The 20,027-nt window shown below is 35.4% G+C and overlaps 2 protein-coding genes across 2 annotated transcripts; one reads left to right on the top strand and one right to left on the bottom strand.

Moving 5' to 3' along the window:
• Nucleotides 1-7,312: 7,312 nt before the first annotated feature.
• Nucleotides 7,313-9,322, top strand: LOC107858823 (U-box domain-containing protein 7). Its single transcript, XM_016703610.2, has 3 exons — nucleotides 7,313-7,817; nucleotides 8,011-8,462; nucleotides 8,718-9,322. Exons 1-3 carry the CDS (start codon nucleotides 7,603-7,605, stop codon nucleotides 9,044-9,046), a joined length of 996 nt encoding a protein of 331 aa, XP_016559096.2. The 5' UTR covers nucleotides 7,313-7,602; the 3' UTR covers nucleotides 9,047-9,322.
• A 328-nt stretch (nucleotides 9,323-9,650) lies between these two features.
• On the bottom strand, nucleotides 9,651-14,767 carry LOC107858820 (altered inheritance of mitochondria protein 32). The gene is made up of 5 exons (XM_016703609.2): nucleotides 14,391-14,767; nucleotides 13,474-13,559; nucleotides 12,660-12,965; nucleotides 12,417-12,500; nucleotides 9,651-10,345 (listed from the first exon to the last, which is right to left on the bottom strand). The coding sequence occupies exons 1-5, from the start codon at nucleotides 14,625-14,627 to the stop codon at nucleotides 10,036-10,038; spliced, it is 1,023 nt and encodes a 340-aa protein (XP_016559095.1). The 5' UTR covers nucleotides 14,628-14,767; the 3' UTR covers nucleotides 9,651-10,035.
• Nucleotides 14,768-20,027: the final 5,260 nt, after the last annotated feature.

Genomic DNA, 20,027 nt, shown 5'->3' with positions numbered 1-20,027 from the left:
AGGTGTCCGGTTCAATTAATACAGACCAAAATAAAAAGAAGTGTTAAAATGAAAACCTAAACTAATCTAAATATCCTAAAGTATGCTTTACACAATGCCTCGAGACTTGATCACAAATAGTCTTCCGAATATAAAATTTCGCAGGGCATTCCCCAATAAAAATATACATGTGACCTCAACGCATTCCCCGACGAATAATATATTTGATAAAAATGCGCTAAAAAAAAGAAAAGAAATCATTCAAATAAGCATCCGCACATTCGATAATATAGAATCCTACAGTTTGCCTACCCAAGAACCTAGGATTTGCCTATCAATTCTCTACCTAAACATGACACTATCATGTTTAACCAAAATCAACGCATATTCCGAATTAAACAACCATTCATGAATCAAAACAAACCAATAACCACTTTTATCAATTTTCAATTCCTGCCCTAATTTATTTCCAATCATATGCTTACTGAATTTTAAGATAGAAATCAAACAATCAAGGCCATGACAATCAAAATTGCCAAATACAATCAAAATATACTATCAAATCACATCATCAACCACATTGAGGTAACATAAAAAGGAGTAGCATTGAGAATTGGACTTCAAAAGAACTGATTTCCGTTGATAATCGTAAGTTATTAAAGACTAGACTCGAAATCCTTGAACAAAAAAACTCAACATGAATCACAAATCAAATTTCGACCTCGAATCAAACCTCACTATGAATGAACCCAACTCTTATCTATACCCATTTTATTTTCAATAATTAACGTCCACAATCACGAAATAAAGAACAACCTGTACCTAATTTCACATACAAGAAGGTCTGTTTCATTCGATTTTTGGTGAATTTCATCAAAAATTAGAATAGGAGGAGGAAGGGCAGGTTTTGGGGTTATTTAGTGTTTTATGATGAATTTGGGTCATTACTAGAGCATTTTTAGACTAGGGTGCGATTTTCATCTCGCTAGAGCTCCGACGAGCTCAAACAGTGACGAAAAATGAAGAACAAGTCAAATTTTTATGTGGTAGTGGTGTTTTTCGATGAGAATTCATCAAAAAATATACTTCTCCATCTGTTTCTTCTCAGTTTCACCTCACCATTTTCTTTTTCTTTCTCCCTTTCTCAATTTTGTGCTCTCTCTCTCTGTACTTTTTGATTTCTCCACTCTCCTTTCATCGATTTTTACTCTGGTTCTGTGTGTGTTGTGTATATATCATTTTGTGTAGGTGTGTATGTGTGTAAAAATATTCTCTAGCGTTGTATGTGCATGTGTGAATCCATGGAAATAGAGGAGGCCTTTTTATTATTTTCTTTTTTTTTGTATTATATATCTAGTGTGTGTATTTATGTATAGTGTGTGTGAGTGTGTTTTGTGAGGGGAAAAATATGATGTGGGATATGTGGGTTTAGGGGGTTGGTCGAGGGGTGGTGAGGTGTTTTTTTATTCAGAATTTATTATTTTTGGATAAGGATAGATGGGGTGGAGTTGTTATTTTTTTGTAGGAAAAATTATCAAATTGATGGGGTGCGCAGTAAGGTGGGTGAGTTGAGTGGGTTTGACTTTCGAGGGGGATCTATGTGTCTACAATAAGGCTGGTACATAATCTTGCGAAAGTGGAGTTGTTACTAGAAAAATTGGTTGGGGGATTCATTTCCTAATTTTTTTTTTTGTTTTTGGATAAATGCTTTGGGTGCTTAGTAAAATGAGGTTAGGTTTGTTTTAGTCCATTAACTTTTCTTAATAAGGGGTTGGTGCTGGGGAGTTAATTGATGTGACCTCCATGGCCATGTAAATTGTTGAGAGATTATGATTATCCTCTTTGATTGATGGGGAACTAGGGGTGAGTGATACTGGTGGTTACCATAATGTAGAGGAAGGAAGCTTAGAAGGGCTTCGAGAGAAGAGTTTTATGGGGCGCATATAGTTGATATTTTCCATCTCTGTATCGACGAGTACATATTGAGATGTCAACGCGTGTTCTAGTTTTTCAGAGGGGGGAAGAGAATCAGCAGTCCTATTTGGGGAATGGGCTCACTTTGACAGAGGTTTGTCATGGCACTTCATATCAAAGTTTTACTGACGTTCAAGTAAATCTTTATTTTTTTTCTCTTAACAAAATTTATCAGGGTGAGGAGGTGTGAATTCTTACAACCGCTTTGTTTTGAAGCATTATTTGAGTAAAGAAATTTAAATGTTGTAGAATCGTATGATTTTACTGTAAGACCCCGTAAAATCCTAGTCATTTCAGTTCTTTATAGCATGCCAAAAAAGGTCCCAGACTCAGAAAAATTCAGTTAAGTGTTAAGGCTTACAAGCATTTTTAGCCCTCAAAATTAGATGATCTTATTTTTGATCTTTCCGAACTTAGAATATCGATTTTCTAGTTGATTCATGATTAGGGATGTCAATAGGTCGTATTGGGTGAGTTTCAAAATTTTTGAATTTCGTAAGGGTTATGTTTGGATGGTCAAAACAACAAGCCAATGCGATCTTAATGCGTCACGTTGGCTACCGCATTGCACCCATTGACGCGGTGCGGTGCCAATTGCGTCACTGGAAATTTTTTGCTTATTAAAAATTTGACTTTTCAAGGGAAAATAGGTCCTTTTCCCCTCACTCAATTCATCTAAACCACGAGATTAAGCCCCAAAAAGGGCAAAATTCATTCTTTATTCTCAAAATCCTCTCAAGAACAAACCCTAGTTCATCAAGCTCAAGATTCGAGTCCCAAGAATTCACCACAATTCTCAAGAAATCAACAATTAAGGTATGTTAGGTGTTCATTCTTGGGTTTCCTTCCACCCTTGGAGTTCAAGAATCCTTTTTAAAACTACAAGTTTATTGATTTCATGATTTACATGTTTGAATTGGATTGTGTTCATGTATGTATTGTTGTATGGTTTTCAAATCAAGATTCATACAAGTTTCAAGTGAATTAATTAGCAAGTATGTAGAATCATGTGACCCTCATGTTAAACCCTTGAATTTGCAAGTTGAATGTTGTAGCCATGATGTTTATATCTTGAAGATTTCTATGTGCATTAATTATGCTCCCCAAGTGTTTGATAGAATGCCTATGTAAATTGAGTAGTGAATTCATCACATGTTATCATGTGGTCCCATTCATGCACAAGTTCATGCCTCTCAAATGCTTAACAAAATGTCTAAATGAATGCATGGTCGACAAGTAACTAATGTAATGCCTTTAAGATTTTGCCATGTTTTACTTTTGATGCTATCGAGTCCTAGGGGTATTCAATACCCGACAATCTAGCTGTTTATCTAGAATTACAATAGCTATAGAATAGTCACAAGAAAGTCACAAATAGTAGTACTCAGTCAGTTACAGAACTCAGTGAACTCAGTTCAGTTCAGTCAGTCAACATAATTAGTAACAGTTCAATCAAGCCTAGTACAGTCTAGTGCTCAATTCAGTGTCTATTCAGTTTAGTGGCAGAGGGTTTGACCCTTATTAGCAATCCCTACGTGACATAACTACAAAGCCAGCATAGGGTAAGTCGTTTTCCTGCCAAATTAGGGTTGACGCAACCATATATATAATTCATGAGTCTTCCTTCCAGATTAGGGTTGACGCGGCATTATTAGCCCTTGCCAAGGTGCTAACACCCTTTCAACTAGAATCACAGATTAGACCCCAACTCAGTTATAATCAGGGTATGTCAGTTAGATAAACACTCTCACAATTACAGTTTCAGTATTCAGTACTCAGTAATCAGTATTCAGTCTCAGAATTTAGTAAAGAACTCAAATAGTTCTACAGAACCATGGCTATCAGTTATCAGTTACTTAGCGATCAGAATTCAGTACTTCACCATCAGTCTAAACCTCAGTTGTCAGTATTCAGTTACCAGAACTCAGTACTTCAGTTTCAATCTAATTTAGACAGAGGTTATATGCACAGTATTGCATAGTCAGCTTGATCAGTAGTTACAGTTTTGCATGCACTCTTATTTAGTTATTCATGATGTTCATTCAGTCATTTATCAGTCTGACTCACTTAGCATACCAGTACATTCAAAATACTAACGCATACTCTTTCTTTTGCGCTATGATGTCTCATATCATAGGTTCAGATGCAGGGGCTCTTGACCGTACTTAGAAGGTCAGGTTATCAGCAGCAATTATAGTGGTGAATCCTCATATTTTGAGGACAGAGTTATTTATTTCAGCATTCCAGTAGTTCAGTATGTTCAGCAGTCGGAGTTAGTTGGGGATTTGTCCCATCAACTCTATACTCAGGCAGTTAGAGGCTTTCGGACTAGACTATTTCAAATAGATGTTCAGTTTTTCAGTATTATTATCAGTATTCAGTATTTGTTTTCATTTTATGAACTTTATGGCAATTTCAGCCTAACTTCTGCATATATTTTCAGTATTATTATTATTCAGTGCTCACGGCAGGTATTAGTCATGGGTTAGTTAGTGGTCCTTCGGGATTATAAGTACTGTGAGACGCCCAGGGTACAGTCTCAGGGTGTTACATTTATCTACGTAGTCCTCATGGTATGGCTAATCCACCCACAAAAAATACACAGTTGTCATTATCCTTCATAAATTACCTCTTGCTTATGGCTTTCAATAGTGACTTGTTTTTTTACATGAGTGTTCGTGGGGACTTGAATGTAAATTCTTGCATATCTTCTCCTTAGGTTGGAGGAAGTGCATGTACCTATCTTTAGCAGTGCACCAGTCTTTTTTTCCTACTTTTTTCAAAATTGCTCCGTAAAAAAGTTTCGTAGGCAACTGAGGAATATAGATTCAAAACGTAGTTTGGGTGAGACTGCAATCTTGTGGTGCAAAATTGGATTTCCATGTTTTGACTGGGAGGAAACTACCTAGGATGAATCGAGGTCCTCCATGCAATGACCTATTTAGATTTTTCAGTGGACTAATTACAATATCCTTTATGTTAACATTATCCATATGTGCTCAACTTATGACGAGGTAAATATATATGAGATTTTATTGCTCGTACTCTGTCAAATTCTAGCATAGTTTAAGATATCGTCTCACAGAGATTGGAACTATCTAGGCTACAAATTTTTATTATCTTATTTACTATTTAAGAGAACCAAATTGATGACAGGTGACTTTTGAATTATAAATTACTTAAAGTAAAATAAACCATTTCTGAAAGATTTATATATTTAAAAAGAGCTGGGAATCGATGAATTCACTTGATAATAATATTATACAAAATTTCAGTTTCCACATGTATTTCTCTATAGAATAATTATTTGTTACTAAAATAATTAAATTTTACTGACTAAGAATTAAATATTTAATCACCATTTCGTGAGATCATGTCAGTTAAATAATTTAAGACTAGTGATAGTTAAATCAAAATATTATCTTGCCTTAATTGTACTTAAAGGTGTAAAGACCTCTTGCGAGTAATCTTTAAATCAATAAATTTATCTGAGTCAAGTACTTCGTGAGGATACGAATTGAATGACATAAGATAAAGACCCCTCAAATCTTTAATCTTATTTGAGTTAATCCCTCCATGAGTATACGGACTGAAATAAATAAGATAGAGATTACACAAATCTATAAACTTGTTTGAGTCAATCCCTCCGTGAGAATATAAACTGAAAGAAGCAAGACTAAAGATTTGAAATAATAAATAACTAAAAATTACTCTCACTCTACTATTTTACTCATTAGTTATTATATATTAATTTCGCTCTGTGAGGATAACAAAATCAATATAAGAATAACTTAGAGATAAAATAGATAGCTGTGATAATAATAATTAGATAAAGGTTATTATCCCAATACAATCCCAATACATAGATAGCTGAAGATTAAGGCGAAAGATGTATTAAACTGTGATAATATTATGAATATATCAAGTTTCATCAATTATCCCAACAGAAAGAAATTACTCCATTATGGAGAAATTAATAAAAAATAAATAAATATTATCCTACAAAAAGAAAAAGAAAGGAAGAGAAAGTAAATAAGACTAATTCTTATATCTTGCTTATTATGTTCTGCATTTATAATCAAAGTGATGCCTCTATTTATAGAAAATTATAGTGTTGCCTGACGAATTCATCCTTTGAAGTGGTGGTTATAACCGTCAACTTGTAACTTCTTTTTCAATTCTACCACTTGACGAGTGTGAGTATGAAGTGATGATCACACCCATGAGCTTTGCAACTACTTTCAAAAAGTTCTACAGTTATGATTATGAAATTTTAATTGTGCCCCATAAAATTTTTCTTATTTCCTTACTAATTTATTCTTTTCTAGTCTTCCCCTTATATTCTTCTTCTTGTACACTTTATTAGAAAATATGAATAAAATGATATATTTATTTAAAATATTTAAGATTTAATATATAAAAGCATATGAATAAATATATCCATCTAACTTGCAAAAAGATCAAACAAGATTCTCAATCTACCAAGTTAATTTCATTCGTCGAATCAAGGTGTTGAATATACTAGTAGACACTTTTATGTACTGTATTTATTAATGCAAATTTTTGTCGGTAACATGTTCCTTCATTTTCAAGTTTGTTGACACGTTAAGTGAAAATTAATAATACTACTTTTTTGAATTATTAATTCTTTGTTGTATCCTTTGAAATAGTGTATCAGTCAAAAAGCTACTACAAAGGGAAGAGATTAGATTGAAGATCAGTGGCAAGCATTGATTTAGGTAAAGTTTACGGCGTATAGAGGCAAAAGCCAAAAGGATTAACGGCTGCTTTCCTTTGATTCTTCAGTTGCTGATTATGTAATGTTTCTTTTCCAAGGCAAACCAAATCAACATTACTGCCTTCTTTCTGAACAATCCAATCTGGGGCAGAGTCATTGTTACAGAACTAGATAATTTTGGTTCAATATATATTTTATATTAAACAAATTTAGTTGATATATAAATGTTATATTGAAAACCCATTAAATTATAAAGATCGTAACCTAAAATGTATAACACAAAAATTCTGAATCCGTCTTATTTACATGGGTATTGTATTTCAAGCTCATTCACCAGCAGATGCGTTACATACATCAAAAAAAGCTTGCATTTTTGCATAATTGTTTTTTTTTTTTGTTTTCCCACACGGTATCCGATAGCACTCCGAGCCTGACAAACAATCTAGATTCGCGAAAGTCCCATGTTAGGTGTTAAAGTTTCACTATCAAAAATGATTTCATACTGAGAAATCTTTGATTAAAAATGAAAAAGTACTTACCACTTTGTCACGATCTTTGATAGTGACGTGTGGTTACTATATTATAACTAAGGGAATGGGGGATCTCTTGATTATAAGTTAAAACAGGGGATAAAGCTGACGACAGTTACTTCCATAAGAGGGAAGTTAAAGATTCAAGCTAAGGTATTTCCACCTAAGGTAGTCAAGTAAAAAAGAAGAGCTAAAATGGGAACGGATTTCAGTTCCTTCTAATCAAGAAGTATAGATCAAAAGAAGAATCTTGAAAAAGCACACACATTACATACTCTTGAAGCAACCCAATATACTAGCCTTATACATATACAAGGAGAGAAGCAAAATATTGATAAACAAACAAGTGGTGACTAAAGGGGCAGAGGGGGTTTCCCAACCATGGAAGAAATGGTGGTGGAAGCTCTCCTCTTTGGTGATAGACAAGCACAGCTCCTTGCTGCAACACAACTTCCTCAATTTTCCAGCAAGCAAAGGCACAACATCGCCGAAAAAGGCATTGTTCCTCCATTGGTTATGATGCTGAGTACTAATGATTATGAAGTCATTGAAGCTGCACTTTTTGCTCTGCTTAGTATAGCATTTCGTAGTGAAAGGTTAGCGGTGTGTATACTTCATTCAGGGGCCTGTTTGGTATCACGGAAGTCCTTTTTCAAGAAAAGTATATGACTTCCGTTATACTAAACATGCCATGAAAGTTGGTTCTAAATGTTTTAACCAATACGAGTGCTGCTAGGCCTGTTTAATTTTCAGAACTGAAATTGTGAAAATTCTTGTTACTTATTGCAGGAACAAGAAACTCATAGCAAAATCAGGGGCCATAACAGTGTTATTAGATGTGCTTCAATGCGAAAACAAATTGTTAGTAGAGCTAGGAGTGGCATTTCTCTTGACCCTCTCTTCTTGTGGTTCAAACAAGCTGGCAATTGCTTCATCTGGGGCTATCCCACTTCTACTTGAATTGTTAAATTCACAATCATGCAACAGCATGAGCTTACAGGCTAATTTGGACATCTTGTCAACACTTCACAATCTTTCAACTTGCAATCAGCTCATCCCTTCCATTGTTTCATATGGTGGGGTAGCTACCTTGCTTGTACTAATAAACCTCACCTCAGAGTTGTTGATAGAAAAAGCCGTGGCGTTGCTAGAGAATCTTGTTTCTTCATCAAGAATTGCACTGGAGAAAGCAGCAGGAACAGGAGGAGCAATCCAGTGTCTAGTGGAGGCCATGGAGGAAGGTTAATTGCTCGACCATCTCATCTAAAAGCTTAAGTCATTAGAAATAGTACACTTTTAATCGCTTAACGCTATTATGCCTCAACATGTTGCAGCCTGCATGCCTTGTGCGAATCTGATTCTTTTTCATATGTTAACCACGTAAAATATTTTTTGATTTTTCGAGTGTCACTATGATTTGAACCTACGACCTCTTAACCTATTCTGATACCATGAGTACAGAATGTTAATTATTTGATTGTATTACATCTCAACAGGTTCTAGACAATGTAAAGAACATGCAGTGGCTATTCTGCTCCTAATATGCGAAAGCTGCAGAGATAGATACAGAGGAATGATCCTGAGGGAAGGAGCAATGGCAGCACTGCTTCAGTTGAGCGTTCATGGGACAAGGAGAGCGAGAGACAAGGCAAAAAGACTGCTTTTACTTCTAAGAGACTGTTCAAATTGCGGCCACATGACTAAGCAGCCGAAGAATATTATGTTATTGGAACAGATTATGAGACAGATTGAGCAAGGAGTAGGAGAGCCAGAAGGGATGTCAGTAGCTTTCTTGGAGGAAATGATTTCGAAACTTAGAACATGACATTTTCATATGATAGATGTTCAAGTGGTCCGGCCCTTCCCGGGACTTCGTGCATAGCAAAAAATGTAGTGCACCAAGCTGCCCTCTTTAGGTGTTCAAGTTGTGTTGATAGTAGCCGTCCAATTCTTTTTCACTCTGGATTTTGGAAAGGGGTACATGATCAATCTTGTATGATACTATAATATCTGCACATACACTTAGTTTTTAGGTAGTTTTTTGGTAGGACATCATTTTATCCTACACTACAGTATGGCAAGGGAATGTCCATTTCCTATCTTTTTAGCTCCTTATTTTTCATTTCCTTCTCAGTTTAGCTCATAAATGTTTTGTTAGAGTGGGAAGTGGAAAATAGAAGAAAAAGAAAAGAAAGATGAATTATTTTCCACATTTGGTAAGTGGGAATACCCCTCAATTATTTCCAAACTTCTTAAAGTACAGAAATAAAGAAAAATATGTTCTTGAAGCTGCATTTGCATTTTAAACAATATCTGCTAGAGACAATCATTCTTTTTCACAGGAGAAAGTAAACATTGCTCCATTAACTAGCCTACGGTCAGCAAAATTGTTTCAAGCTGTTAAAGCTTGCTGTGGCTATAAAAAAAAGTTTTGCAAATATTGAAGTTTAGTATTGAAATGTTTGTTTGAGGAATATGACAAATGAAAAGTATTAGTCAAGTGAAATGCATGTACAAAGCAACTTAATCTTCAAACTTTAGCAACAACATCCTGCATAAACGAAATACCAAAATCCATGCTGATATTATTATTCATCTTTAACCAAAACCACCTCCACACCTGGAATTTTAAAGCATCTTTGTAGAGTATTGACTAAACTTGTAGGTATCTGTAGTGGCAGTTGTGTAACCAAGTGGCCCATTTAGGGTGCTCAGAAAAATTCACACCTAACACGTGGCAAATGTCATGGTCTAGAGTAACATCATTACTCTCTAAAAAGAAACTCTGGATGCACACACTGTCTTGACGACATTTCAATGTGACTTCTTGTAAAATCCGTAAGCAACAGCAACAAACGCCACTGCTCCAACCACGCCAATGGCTGTGAAAACTTCAGGCTTATCCCATTTTCTGAAACAGGTAGGAAGTCTTCCCTGTTTCTTCTCTACCTCTTTTCCCTCAGCACTTGCATCTCTACAACAAGAAAATCCTGCAGCACCTTGACAACAGCCCTGACTAGCAGTTTCTACAGGCACATTTTCTTTTTTGTCCGCAGTGGTTCCATTGGAAACACTCTGCTTGTTCACCTTATCAGTTATCTCAGCATGCAGTCCCATTTGGCCCCTACAGTTAACCAGGGTAAAGATCATCACAATTATACTCCCAAAAATATGAGAAAGAGAGCAAATATTTTACTTTAGAACTGCTAAACAAATTGCTTCCAACTGAAACTTAGAGATATCAATTTAGAAGTTTTAAAATTGCTTCCAACGGCATGGATGCCCCGGTCCGTAGGTGTGAGAGGCTAGCGTTGGATGGTTTTAGGCGGGGTAGGGGTAGGCCGAAGAAGTACTGGGGTGAGGTGATTAGGCGGGACATGGAGCAGTTACAGCTCACCAAGGACATGACCCTAGATAGGAAGGTCTGGAAGACGCGAATTAGGGCAGAGGACTAGGGCCAGTTTGAGTCGCTAGTGTAGGGAATTACTTGGTGGGGTTTTTTTTCTTGTTAGGAGTCCGTGTTCCATGTTTTATTATAAATCTGTGTGCTTTCCTCTGTTTTATATTACTTATGGGTGTCGTATTTATGTTATGTAATCTTGTGCTGTGCTTTACTATGTGTTTGTGTGGTATCTCGTGTCTTGAGCCGGGGGTCTATCGGAAACAGCCTTTCTACTTCTTCAGAGGTAGAGGTATGGACTGCGTACATCTTACCCCCCCAGACCCCAGTAGGTGGGAATACACTGGGTTTGTTGTTGTTGTTGTTGTTGTTGTAAAATGCCATAAAATCACTGTTCTGTAATAGGAAAGGCATCATCTTTGGCACTCTATTACATAACTAGTCAGCAAAATCAATCTAATTTCTACCATCCACTCTGACATTCATGCTCATCTTCAAATTGAATGCTGAGATAGGCATCCATTACCAGCAAAAAAGCAAAAGCAAAAAATAAAAAATAAAAAATAGATCCAAATAACAAGAGCAAAGATCCATTATCTTCTACCACTCTTTATTTACTTTTGATCACGATAGTCTATTAATTAACATACAACCACCAATAAAGCTTTATACAAGGCAAAGCTCATGATCAAGCATGAAAAAACATATGGACTAAATTTTATTATGATTACCTTTTATCAGAATTTGGCACTATGAGTAGATGAGGCAATTATAAAACATATCTTGTAACCACTCACAAATTTTCTATTAGTGATGCCAGTGATTGAGCTATTTTTAACCTTGGTGCGAATAACACAATTGAGTTTGGCTAAGTTCAAGTTTACATTAAAGCCACAGTGAGTGGTTTTGTTGAGGAAACAGCAAAAAGATAATCTGGAAGAGGTGGGGTTTATATAGGGTATCAACATACATGATATGTGTGTGTATGCATCTGTGCTTATGTATTTGTGCATAGTCAATTTTAGGATAGGTGGCGTCTGAGCCAACTCATATGCATGTCTAGTATCTACAAAGTTTGTCCAGCGAACCACGTTCATTTAACATACATGATATTTTATGACATTAGGTAGATTTATGAGATGAATAGAGTAAATGAGCGATCAAACCAATTTTCTTTAATAAGGATCATCATCATAATATAAGGGAGACATTACTGTTCTTACCATGCCAACCTACCCCAGAAAGAAAAAGAGAACATCCACTGCTCACTCAGAAGAAAAAAAATGGACTGAACTAAATTTGTAACCTCTATGAGCGAAAGATATTCAATAACATCTAAAAGAGTACCAAGTAAGCACAAAGTCTATATTCCATGTTTCATGCTTTGAGGGTCGTTTGGTTGGAGGTATCAGGAAAACTGATTCCAACATTTAATTTAATGATTAAGGAAATAACCACTGTATAACTAATATTACCGAACGTCTAAACTGAGGTTACTCAAGCGAGTTAGAATGTGTGAGATGATTGATGATTAAAGGTAATGACTAGAACAGACTCTCTTTCCAGGCAAAAACTCGCGTAATTTCTGATCATAATTACATATATAAATAAGCAGAAGAATAAAATCTACATCTTATTAACACTTTTACGATGAACAACATTGGAATATTTCCTCAATATTAAGTGGACAAAGGTCAAACCTCCCTGAAGCTTGATGAAGAATTTATAACAAATATAGAGCAAACCCCAAATCGTTCAAAATGAGAAACAAAAGCAAAGCACATCCAATGCAAACCTCCAAAGTCGTTCAATGACTTTTCCCTCTTTGATATGCTCGTCAAGAAAAACAGGTACATCATTTGGGGTAACATAGCCATACCTGCATTATGACAATGGACACATATAAAATAAGTATAACAGACATTCTAATGAGAAGAGTCTCCACTTTGATCCATTTAAAATGCCACATACTAATGAATTGGTCTAGGAACTGAGGAAACTTAAAGAGCACCTTAATAAGTATATAATTAGCTCTTACCAATGCCCAGCAATTTTCCCTTCTTTATCAGCACTGAAGATTATCACATTACCAGCATACTTGTGGCCACCAACATGTGAACAAGCTGTCACATAAACTTCATTTTTCAAGTCCTTGGACTCAATTGCCTTGCTGAATTCCTCAATCAGAGTTGGTCCACAAACACCACATCTTCGATCTCGGTTGTTGTGGGCACAGACAAATACATAAGCACCACTTATTGGCTCCTGAGGTCCAAAAGTCCAGGGCTTGCCATTCACAAGCACATCCTCCACAAAAGCATCAACATCTGACTCCTTCAAACTCCTTGATTAAAAGAACCAGATATAAAATCAAACTCAAGGTAAGGCAATGCTTGGAGATACATACGATGTTTAGGTCAAATATGTTGCAAAGAAATCATGAGGTAACTAAAAGAGTAAGCCCTTAGTCTTAACTAGTTTGTTACTTTTCGCTAACTAAGTCAAATCTCAAAAACGAATTAAATCAAACTACATTAATTCATTTATTTTAAATCAAAATTTAGATATTGAGAAAGTACTCGAAAAATACTATACATTACAATTCTCATAAGGAAAAGTGTCAAAAATATTACTCTATGAGATAGAAGAGAACACCAGTGTAGTATTTAATCATACAAGACTAACTTCTTCCAAAATAACATAATGTTGTGAGGAAAAAAGAATCAAGTCAAATTCATTATGTTTACTTTTCTTTTCTTGTTTTCAGAGAGACGAGTTACATACTTGATCACTACTACATACAGAATAATACAATGATTTTTAAAAGAACATAGAAGAACATTGAAAACTACCTGTATTTGATCATTTCAGGAAAAATTAGAACATCTCCATCCGATAGTCCAATGTCTTCACGTACTTCGCAAATCGTCAAAACAGTCTACCACAAACAATCGCCCAGCCAATAAACACGTTAACCTCAATATCACACTTGCAAAGCTAACATAGTAAAACTACAGACAGCATTCTAATTGATCACCGAAGTGGAATTCTCATATTGTGTACTAAAAATTCATCCAATACGCATTTAAAAAGCTAATAAAGCAAACCTACTAATTGTGCACTCTAATCAATCAGCTAAGAATTCTTATACTTTGTGTTATACTTTCAACATTTCGTGTCCCTAGAAGTGACAAACAAATCTCAACAACGTTATGAGTTAAGAGTCAAAAAACACACACGTAAAGTATTCTGGTTTTTGAGTTTCATACCGAACTATCAAGTGTGTGAGTTTCATACTTGAACTATCACCAAATGTTTATCGAAATACACCTCAACTATTCAATCAACATTTGGTGATAGTTCATGTTGGAAACTCAAAAAACCCAAATACTTTAGGTGTATTTTTGACTCTTCGCTCTAATGTTATCTATACAATACCAAAATTTAGCGCGGATATGCTAATTTCTGAAGAATCCAATAGAGGTGAAGTTCATCAAATGCTTATTGAAACAGACCACAACTATTTGATAAACATTTGGTGATAGTTGAGGTGTGTTTCGATATAATTTAAGTAGAAAACTCACACTTAATAGTTTAGGTATGCTGAGATAATTTAGGTGTATTTCTAACTCTCCACTCGAATGCTATCGAAACAATGCCAAAATTTATCGCCGATTTTGCTAATTTCAGAACCAGAAACTCAGTCCAATAGAACGAAGTTCATCACTAACGTCGTTGACTTAAGTAATCAGTTGATAAAACCACAAACCTTGAGTTTGATATCATCCTTGCGAGCTTTAAGAGTAGCAGCAAATAGCTTGGGAAGTGGATCGGAGTCGGAGGATTCAAGGTGAGAAGGCCATGTATCATGTGATTTGTAGCAAAGGAATACGTGACGATCGTAAATTGTAGCAGTACCGGTAAGGTTAAGCTCATACATTTCTGCGCGTTTGAACCCGAACTTAACGTCGTCGGAGACGATTTCGTCCTCCGAGTTACCGGCCATCGGTGTTTGCTACGAGAGAGAGAGAGGGGGGGGAGGATATTGGAGAGTAGACAAAGTAAAATGGGAACGTGGAGGGAATGAGCCAATAGCGAGGAGCATTAAATAGACGAGAAATGGGCTAATGATTTTGGTCTCGTGTTGCACAATTAAAAGGATTATTTTCTTCGATAAATTACACAGATTTCATAATATTAGCTAATATTTCTTATTTTTTTAAATTTACATATCCCACATTCTATTTTTACTACTTCCTAAAATATTTCCCTAATTATGAACAATTAAATCATCCTCTTTTCTGATTTTTTCTCTTCCATTAATGCTTAAATCATTTTCTTTCTTGATTTTTCTCCTTCATTAATGCATACAATTTTTTTTTTCTCTCCTAAAATGTCTCCCATTTTTTTAAAAAAAATCTATTAATACATATATAAATTTATTTAGTTATTCATACATGTTTATTTTTTTAATGGCGATTCATATGAATGATAAATATGATATCATTATATGGGTAATATGATGATTCATACGATGGATACATTTTGTATGATTTTAACGGGTGATACATATTTTACTATGGTGATTCATATGGTAAATACAATTATTGGGTGATTCATATGATATTATGGTGATTCATATGATATATACAATAATTTATTTCAATTATTGGGTGATTCATATATATGATATTATGGTGATTCATATGGTAGATACAATTATTTATTTTAATTATTGGGTGATTCATATGATATTAATGGATGATATATAGTATTATGGTGATTCATATGGTAGATATAATTATTTATTTTAATTATTGGATGATTCATATGTTATTAATGAAAGAAAATGGTGTAGTCAGTGTAGGAAATAAAAGTAATAATATTTAAAAAAAAAAAACAGAATTGAAACATAATTAAAATTAAATCTAAAAAAAAGATTAAAATTAAAGACGAAAAAGGAGAAAAAAGACCAAAGAAAATATCTTTCATAATTAAAGATGAAAAAGAGAAACATAATTAAAACACCTAAATCAAATCTAATAAAAAGGAGAAAAATTAGATATCTTTCCTTAAATAAAAGAATACAATGAATAAAAGAGAATCTATTATTTCCTTAAATAAATATCTTGTTAGTTTCAAATGTATCACTTTTTTATATGTATCACCATATAACATATATATCACCATTTCAAAAAATAGGGATAAAATGTAATTAACAAAATAGTCGGAATTTTATGTAATATCACTTAAAGATTCAGGGATTTATGTAAGTTATCCTATTTTATTTTTGGGCTATTTAGAAAAAAGAAATGGGTTTTTCTTTGGAACTTTGTGGGGCTCATGGGGGAGAAAATGAAAAATCTAAGGGTGTTTGATACGAAAGAAATATTATTATTATTATTATTATTATTATTATTATTATTATTATTATTATTATTATTATTATTATTATTATTATTATTATTATTATTTTGGTTAAATAGGCTTAAATTAAGAAGCTTTAAGAGGGTGGGGGTGAGAGTTCGTGCTCGTATCAGCTGTAGGAGCCAAAAACTATTCGGGGCCACATCTCGGCCCGATAGGTTAGAGATGGATTGTTAATAATACGTTAAAAAAGGTTCCAAATCTATCTGCTAATTCAATTTCAATAAGAAAACTTAGCATTATTTATACTATTGTGGGAAGGTCAGAGAATGTTGCTTTGGTTCTTTTCTTTGTCAGTAGGTCTGCCACTGCATTTTGTTCTCTATAGACTTAGGTCAGGGGTCTGTTTCCAGCTCCGCTAGCAATTTCTTGCAGTCATCAATAATATTATGATACAGAGGGTGATCGTTAGCTAACATGTGAATAATGGCATTTGTACCTGTTTTAATAGTAAGAGGTTTGATGTTGTTGGTCTTCGCTATGATTAGCCCTCTTCTAAGGGCTAGAAGCTCGGCCATTTTAGGGGTAGTGTGAGGTATGTGTTGGTAGAAACCTAAAAGCCAATCCCCATTATGGTTCCTAAAACTCCACATAGACCTTCTGGCCCAAGGTTAACAGAAGTTGACCCATATGTGTTCAGCTTGGTAACACCACTTCCTGGTGGTTCCCATTTGATGTCAATAGAGATGGGAGGAGTCATAGAAGTGTTAATAACCTTAGCAAGAAGAGTGTATTCAGAGGCTAAGCTAATAACATTATTATATTCAGGTGATTGAAGGTATTGTCATTTCAGGTAAGCCGGATGACCCATAAACAGTGGGGAAAGAGAGTATCCCAGCTCATCCAATTGTTGAAGGACTTTCACTTTCATGTTTTACCACAAGTGGGGCCAGTTCTCCACATCGTTGGTGTGCCAATTGAGGAAAGGTTTATAGCAGTTTCTAGCTACCATAGTATTCCAAAAAAGAGAGGCGTTATGGCAATGAAAGAAGATGTGCCTTATGATTTTCTCATGATTGTTACAAATTTGGCATTGGGGAGGTACATTGATGGTAATATGGTGGAGGTAGTCATTGGTGGGCGGTTTGTTATGCATGAGAAGCCAAAGGAAGGTCTTGATCTTGTTAGGGTTTTGGACCCTTCACACAAGAATAAAATTTTTCCCTTGGTTCTTTCCTTGGTTAGTGTTCCTACGGAAGGAGTACATACTACCAGTGGTGAAAACAACATTGGTCGTATGGTCTTAAATGGGTTTGTTTTCCTCAGTACAATTTTGGATAAGGGGGAGACTGATAATGATGTTTTTGATGATAGAAGGGAGTTATATGGAAAGTCTAGAGAAATCCCAAGATCCATTAGTGTAAAGATCACTAATGGTGGTGTTATGATATTGGTTATTAAAGGAACCATGGATGATGCTTCTGAGGCTTCCAAAGTGGGGAATCCAGGTATCTTCAAGGAAGTTGACCTTGTTTCATTTACCTATTCTCCGCCTAATGCCTTTTGAGAAGTCACTCTAATTTTTATGAATGTTTTGCTAAGTTTTAGAGGCTCCTTTTCTGCTAAGGGGTTCTCTAGTAGGGATGTAGTATTTAGAAAGGAGGACTTGTCTCTGGAGGCTGTTTGGGTTATGAAACAACATCCAAGCCAAATTAGCATGCAAAGCCCTATTTCTCAGCTCACTCTTGTGAAGTCCAAGCCTACCTTAGGCTTTGGTGTTGGTCAGGACATCCCAACTAAGGAGATAGAGCTTCTTTTTCTCGACACAGCTACCCATATAAAGTCTCTTTGAATTTTATTGAGAGACTTATTGATTTTGTTAGGGATCTTAATATAATGCATGATATGGGTGGGGATGCTACTTAGAGTATATTTGGCAAGGATAGTCCTCTCCGTTATGTTGAGAAACTTAGTTTTCCACCCAGCTAAATTGGCATTCATGTTGTCAAAAATAAATTGGGAATCATTGTTTTGGGGTTTTAGGGTAAAGATAGGATAGACAAGGTATTTTGCAAAATTGGTACTAGCCTAAATATTTAGAATCTGGGAGCACATTGTAGAGTTGTCATTAGTGCAGTTCTTAGAGAATACCACTTTGGACTTGGTATGATTAATAGTTTGCCCAGACGTGTAGCTAAAGGTCCTAAGAATCTTGATAATGGTGTGACAATTTGAAGCATTTGCTTTAGTAAGTAGAGTGAGATCATCAGCAAAGAAGAGGTGAGAAATTTTTGGTCTACTATTAAGGATGCTGATGGGGTCTAGTTTTGGCATGAACTTCAGCCTCAATTCCCTTAAAGAGTCTCTCCATGCACATGATGAATAGGTAGGGGGACATGGGATCTCCCTGCCTAATCACTTTAGATGGTTTAAAAAGGGAGTTTTTCTTCCATTTACCAGGGCAACAATGGAAGTGATGGTGACACAAAACATGATGAGCTTGGTGAGGTTATGAGGGAAACCAAAAAACTGGAGGATGTCCTTTATGAAACACCACTTAATTTTGTCAAAAGCTTTTTCTAGGTCAATCTTGAGGATCATGTTAGAGAATTTGTCTTTTATCTTACCAAAGTGGGTTGTGTACTCTTGGATGATGATGGCATGGTCAGAAGCTCTTCTATTTACTAGGAAACTAGCTTACTGGGACCTATAATGGTAGGGAGATAAGGCTTGATTCTATCAACTATTATTTTAGCCACTAATTTGTAGTTGGTACTACAAAAAACTATGGGCCTAAATTTCTTCAAAGTGCCTGGCATTTCTACACTTGGGGATAAGACATAGAAGGGTGGCATTGTTAGCAGAAGGTATGGTACTGCTAGAGAGCACTTCTTTGTAGAAATTCATGATTTTGGGGCCAATCTCAGCTCAAAAATTTTGAAAGAAAAAGGGATGAAGCTCACCAGGGACAGGTGCTTTGAGAAATTTAAAGGATTTAAGAGCCAAGAGAATTTTAGAATTTCTCGGGGAGGGGGAGCTGCCAAACTATTCCTTATTTCCTCAGTGAGGACATTAGAAAAGTTTATAGGACTAAAATGGTTGTTAGGACAATGGGTTTGTCAAGTGCTGTAAAGCCTAGAAAAGTGGTCTAGGACATGAGAGTTAATATTCTCCTCCTTAAAGATAGTGTTTCCCATATCATCTTATAATTTAGTATTTTATTCCTTCTTCTCTTATTGATAGTGGAGGCACGGAAGAAAAAAGTGTTGGCATCCCCCTGAGTGAGCCAGGTGATTCTAGACTTGGTTTTCCAAAAGTCTTCTTCATATTTATGAATTCCCTCATATTCATAGAGGAGGACATTTTCAAGGTTTTAGAGGAAGGAACTAGTGTGGTAGTTACTAGACTTGTGGATTCCATTAAGTCCGGAAATGATCTTTTTTTTCATTTTTTTTGTGAAAGATATTTCCAAAGATATTATCGTTCCAGTCAAAGGCTTGATCATAAAAATTGGTTATAGCTTGTTGGAGGGTGTTAGGAGGGATGGAGTAGTTATTCATAATATTTTTGAAGGTTGGGTGGCTGCACCACATGGGCTCAAATCTAAAGGGTCTGTTATTTGAGCCTTGGATTCTTTTGGAGAGAGAGAAAAAAAGGGGGCAATGGTCAGATTTGGTTCTGGGAAGGTTTGTGACAAGGGCCTCAGGGAACTAGTTTTTCCATGAGTCATTTGCCTCACATTTAACCAGTTTTTCCAAGATAAGGTTAGTTCTATTTATGTGCCTCTTATTAGTCCAAGTGTACTTGCACCCTCTAAACCCTAGTCAACCATGTTACGACAATTCAAACAATCCCATGGTCTTTTAACTCTATTATTATTAATAGGAGCCCCTACTAATTTTTCATTGGCTCTCAGGACTTCATTGAAATCCCCACTAATCAATCAATCCCCTTTAAAGGTGGTTGAGATGTGGTAGAGCTCATCCCATAGCATGATACGCATGTTAAGGTCAGGACTGGCATAAATAGCAGAGACCAG

Source organism: Capsicum annuum, chromosome 2, assembly GCF_002878395.1.
Source record: "Capsicum annuum cultivar UCD-10X-F1 chromosome 2, UCD10Xv1.1, whole genome shotgun sequence".
NCBI classification, from domain to species: Eukaryota; Viridiplantae; Streptophyta; class Magnoliopsida; order Solanales; family Solanaceae; genus Capsicum; species Capsicum annuum.
Note: the sequence above shows the minus strand (reverse complement) of the source record. Positions and strands in the feature narration are given on the sequence as shown.